General features: G+C 44.2%; 1 protein-coding gene across 1 annotated transcript in view; it reads left to right on the top strand.

Moving 5' to 3' along the window:
* The window catches only part of LOC138215565 (uncharacterized), an 8090-nt gene extending 3146 nt beyond the window's left edge, over positions 1-4944 (top strand). The window contains exons 3-5 of the mRNA XM_069177805.1: positions 1668-1796; positions 1890-2111; positions 4266-4944. Of these exons, the coding sequence (XP_069033906.1) occupies positions 1668-1796; positions 1890-2111; positions 4266-4546 (632 nt within the window). The 3' untranslated portion in view covers positions 4547-4944. The remainder of the gene's footprint in view (positions 1-1667; positions 1797-1889; positions 2112-4265) is intronic.
* Positions 4945-5149: the final 205 nt, after the last annotated feature.

The following is a 5149-nucleotide window of genomic DNA, read 5'->3' as shown; positions in this document are numbered from 1 at the left end:
CGAGATGAAACGATAAAACGAGATGAAACGATAAAAACGATAAAACGAGATGAAACGATAAAAACGATAAAACGAGATGAAACGATAAAACGAGATGAAACGATAAAAACGATAAAACGAGATGAAACTATAAAACAAGATGAACCGATAAAAACGATAAAACGAGATGAAACGATAAAACGAGATGAAACGATAAAACGAGATGAAACGATAAAAACGATAAAACGAGATGAAACGATAAAAACGATAAAACGAGATGAAACGATAAAACGAGATGAAACGATAAAAACGATAAAACGAGATGAAACGATAAAACGAGATGAAACAATAAAAACGATAAAACGAGATGAAACGATAAAAACGATAAAACGAGATGAAACGATAAAAACGATAAAACGAGATGAAACGATAAAACGAGATGAAACGATAAAAACGATAAAACGAGATGAAACGATAAAAACGATAAAACGAGATGAAACGATAAAAACGAGATGAAACGATAAAAACGATGAAACGAGATGAAACGATAAAACGAGATGAAACGATAAAAACGATACAACGAGATGAAACGATAAAACAAGATGAAACGATAAAAACGATAAAACGAGATGAAACGATAAAACGAGATGAAACGATAAAAACGATAAAACGAGATGAAACGATAAAAACGATAAAACGAGATGAAACGATAAAACGAGATGAAACGATAAAAACGATAAAACGAGATGAAACGATAAAACGAGATGAAACGATAAAAACGATAAAACGAGATGCAACGATAAAAACGATAAAATGAGATGAAACGATAAAACGAGATGAAACGATAAAACGAGATGAGGCGAGTCGACGGGAGTAACTTCGTCCTGAGCAGCAGCTCAAAGCCTGAATGTAGAAAAACAATAAAAAGTGCCGAGCGACAGACGTGTTGTTTATTTCCTCTGAAACCAAATGGAACAAACAGAAACTTCAACATGTCAACGACTTCCTGTGAACGTTTTATTTATAGACGTGAGGCCGACCGGTGAGTCGCTAACAGAGAGACACAAAAACACGTTTAAATTTCAGACGGCCTCCATGTTTCTGATGACATCACAACCAGTTAAACGCTGACCTGAGGTCAGTTTTACTGTTTAACATCTGGATCCACATCCTGTCTGAACCAGAGGAGGGGGGGGGGCACGACAGGACTTCCTGTTTCAGGACGTCTCATTCCGTGTTTTTACCCTGAGCTGAGACTTACAGGCTCACAACGAGTCCTGATACCTGAACAACGAAACCGGTCACCAGTCCGAGTGTTTACGAAACGTTTTTATTTTACGACCATTTTTCTGATGTCACGTCTCTGTGCTTCAAAAACTTAAAAATAGAACAAATGTCTACTCGAGATGATTTATGTGTCTGGGAAACATAAACAAGTTGTTTCAAGTGTTTGGAGAAACAGTGGATGTTTTATTTTTAAATTCATAACCAGCCTGAGTAAAAGGACTTCTTGGAAAACTAAACTCAGGGCAAAACAACCCGTCTTACCTGCTTCAACTCACTTTTGCAGGTATTAACTCGCTGTTTTCAAAATGTCCGCAGTTTACTCATGTTTTGTCTTCTTCTCCTCCTCCTCCTCCTCCTCCTCCTCCTCCTCCTCCTCCTCCTCCTCCTCCTCCTCCTCGCAGTTGAGGCTCCGCCCCCTCTCTCTGATAGGTCGGAGGACGCTGACAGCAGCGACGACTCGTTGACGGACAGCTCCTCAACCAATGACGTCTCTCGACTGCTGCCCACCTCATCGCTCCGGAAACAGAAAGGCGAGGACGGCTTCACACACCTGGCTTTGTTTGATGTCACCTGTGATGTCATCTGTGATGTCATCTGTGATGTCACCCCTTTGTGTCTCTCAGGTGTGGACAGCTCGTCGGTGGCCCCTCCCCCCGTCTGTACTCCTCCTCCGTTGTCCGCGGTTACGACGCCTCCTCCTCCTCTCTGTCGGTCGTCCACCTGTAACAGACTTCATCATCATCATCATCATCATCAGAGCACGAATCAGAAGCGTTTATCCTCCACTAAAAGCCACGCCTCCTTCAAGACAGACGCTGCCCAAATTAAGGAGGTGGCTGGAGACGGTGAGCCAATCAGCTCGTTAGTTTCTCTGGCGGTTGACAGTTGGTCAGCTGATCGCTGAGTCGCGACAGATTACGCGTTTTGTCTGCGACCAATCAGAGCTCGTTTTCACGCCCAGTTTCTGTGATGTCATCAGGAAGGAGGAGCCAAAAAAAAGACCAACTTCCTGAAACTAGAATGTCAACAAACCGCCGAAATAGATGTTGTCTGATACTTCCTGTAACCTGGTTGGAGGTTTTATGGGTCGTGAACGGGTCTCGGCGGAGTTTGAATATTTCAGATACTTTCATTTAAAAAGGTTTTGCGAGATTTTAACGGATATTTTGGAGTTTTTAAAGAAGCGTCAGAGGTTGTGAAGGTGGTTTAGAGACGTCTTCAACGGGCTGAGGACTGAAAGTTGTTTAGCGAAAGGTTGGCGGAGCCGAGAGGGGTCAGTTTGGGTCGTCTGGGCTTCAGCGTGTCTTTACCGTCGTCATAGTTACAGTCTCTGCGCTCCTATTGGTCAACATAACACAACTTTTTATGGCGCCGAGTCTGACGAGGGAGCGTTTTAAAGACGTGACAGCGACGCCTTTGATGTCCATCAGATCAACAGGAAGTTCCTGTACGACAGAAACGGTTGAAACCGCTGCTGCGATCTGACCTTCAAAAACCCCCGAAACGCCCGCAATGGACAAAAAAAACAGATCACACGGAGAGTTTATCAGCCCGACACCTCGCAACACGCCGCTTATCTCTGTAGAGCACTCGCAGCCTGACGACCCGCCCACCGATCCACCGATCCACCGATCCGCCGAGCCGCCGGCCGGCCGACAGCACGGCTCAGTTACAAAGATCTTCCTTTTCTTTTTATATTCTGGAGCTTCAACCGCCACAAAGTTTACACAAAAAAACTAAACTTGTGACTTCTGGGATCAAAAAACAAACATCTTTGACCGCAACTCAGCGAAACAAACACGGAGACAGAAATCAGTTTTACTAATTACACATAAAGTCACTACAGGAAAAAATAAGACAGTAAAAATCTTATAAAAATCATAATTTGTCCTTATTTTTTATGTTATTCTGACAAATCATTTCTATTTTGAGAGAAAATTGTGATTTCAAGAATAAATGTGTTATATGAGGATAAAGATGAGCTAAAATGTTGAGAAACAAGTTATAATATTTAAAACTTTTGCAGTATTTTGAAGACAAATTTGTAATTCAATAAAAAAACTCATAATACTGAAAAAAAAAGTTGCAGTTAAAAGTCTTCAAAATGTGAAACAAACATTGACTGTCTCCTGTTTTTTTTCCGATTGTCTTCCTGTTGCGTTCACTGTCCCCTGTTTTTTTTCCGATTGTCTTCCGCAGACTGTTGCGTTCACTGTCCCCTGTTTTTTTTCCGATTGTCTTCCGAAGACTGTTGCGTTCACTGTCTCCTGTTTTTTTTCCGATTGTCTTCCTGTTGCGTTCACTGTCCCCTGTTTTTTTTCCGATTGTCTTCCGCAGACTGTTGCGTTCACTGTCCCCTGTTTTTTTCCGATTGTCTTCCGCAGACTGTTGCGTTCACTGTCTCCTGTTTTTTTCCGATTGTCTTCCGCAGACTGTTGCGTTCACTGTCTCCTGTTTTTTTTCCGATTGTCTTCCGCAGACTGTTGCGTTCACTGTCTCCTGTTTTTTTCCGATTGTCTTCCGCAGACTGTTGCGTTCACTGTCTCCTGTTTTTTTCCGATTGTCTTCCGCAGACTGTTGCGTTCACTGTCTCCTGTTTTTTTCCGATTGTCTTCCGCAGACTGTTGCGTTCACTGTCTCCTGTTTTTTTTCCGATTGTCTTCCGCAGACTGTTGCGTTCACTGTCTCCTGTTTTTTTCCGATTGTCTTCCGCAGACTGTTGCGTTCACTGTCTCCTGTTTTTTTCCGATTGTCTTCCGCAGACTGTTGCGTTCACTGTCTCCTGTTTTTTTCCGATTGTCTTCCGCAGACTGTTGCGTTCACTGTCTCCTGTTTTTTTTCCGATTGTCTTCCGCAGACTGTTGCGTTCACTGTCTCCTGTTTTTTTCCGATTGTCTTCCGCAGACTGTTGCGTTCACTGTCTCCTGTTTTTTTCCGATTGTCTTCCGCAGACTGTTGCGTTCACTGTCTCCTGTTTTTTTTCCGATTGTCTTCCGCAGACTGTTGCGTTCACTGCCTCCTGGCCTGTCTGTTCTGCGAGCTGCTGTCCATGTGCTCGGCAATGGGGGAGTGTCTGGCGTGCGGAGTGGGCGGGGCCGGGTGCTGCTGCGACAGCGCGGCTGGCTGCTGCTGCTGCTGCATGGAGGCGGCGGGGGAGGCGGCCTGTACGGAGGAGGCGTGTCAGGCCGCGTTGGATTGTGGGATACTGGAGAACTGCTGCGGATCGTCCGACTTCCTGGAGATCTGTCTGGAGTGCTGCTCCATCTGCTTCCCTTCGTAGGGCGGCCAATCAGAGACAGAATACGGGATGATGTCACAGCACACGAGCAGTTCTCCACTCGCCTTTGACCTCGATGATGTCGTGAGGTCGAAAAGACGCCGCGGTGCTCGGAGAACAAAACTTTACGTACACTTGGATACGTAACTACGTGACGTCGGATGTTAGCGACGTTATTTTGAAGACTATTACTTTGTGCGTTCTTCACTTCCCGGTGAATAAATAAGACTTCAGCACGAACGATGGAATAAAACGGAAACAAAACAAATAATTGAACGCATATTGTTGAAAGTTCAGTTTTGGAATAAGATGGAACAAACATAATAAATAACGATAACTCACGCGACGATCTGCCTCGCTTCGATTTCGTGGCGCCTCCACAGTCTGGTTAGAAAAGTGTTTCCGGGTCTGAAAAATGGTTCCGATCCAGAAGTGTCTTCAGCTGCAATACCAGCGAGTGCCACTAGAGGTCGGCTCCAAAAAGCCTCCGGCTCCATAGACTCCCATTCAACTTCTCTCATCAAATCCAAAGTGAATAAAATGTGTCCATCAGTTATCTCGGTGTTGTTAGCTAAAGTCACTCCTTCTTATTAGTTTTCTGGAGGT

This window comes from Embiotoca jacksoni, unplaced genomic scaffold (assembly GCF_022577435.1).
Source record: "Embiotoca jacksoni isolate LCO1_2020_lvr unplaced genomic scaffold, fEmbJac1.0.p SCAF_77, whole genome shotgun sequence".
In the NCBI taxonomy this organism is placed as follows: domain Eukaryota; kingdom Metazoa; phylum Chordata; class Actinopteri; family Embiotocidae; genus Embiotoca; species Embiotoca jacksoni.
The sequence above is the reverse complement of the archived record's forward strand: the minus strand, read 5'-3'. Positions and strand labels throughout refer to the sequence as shown.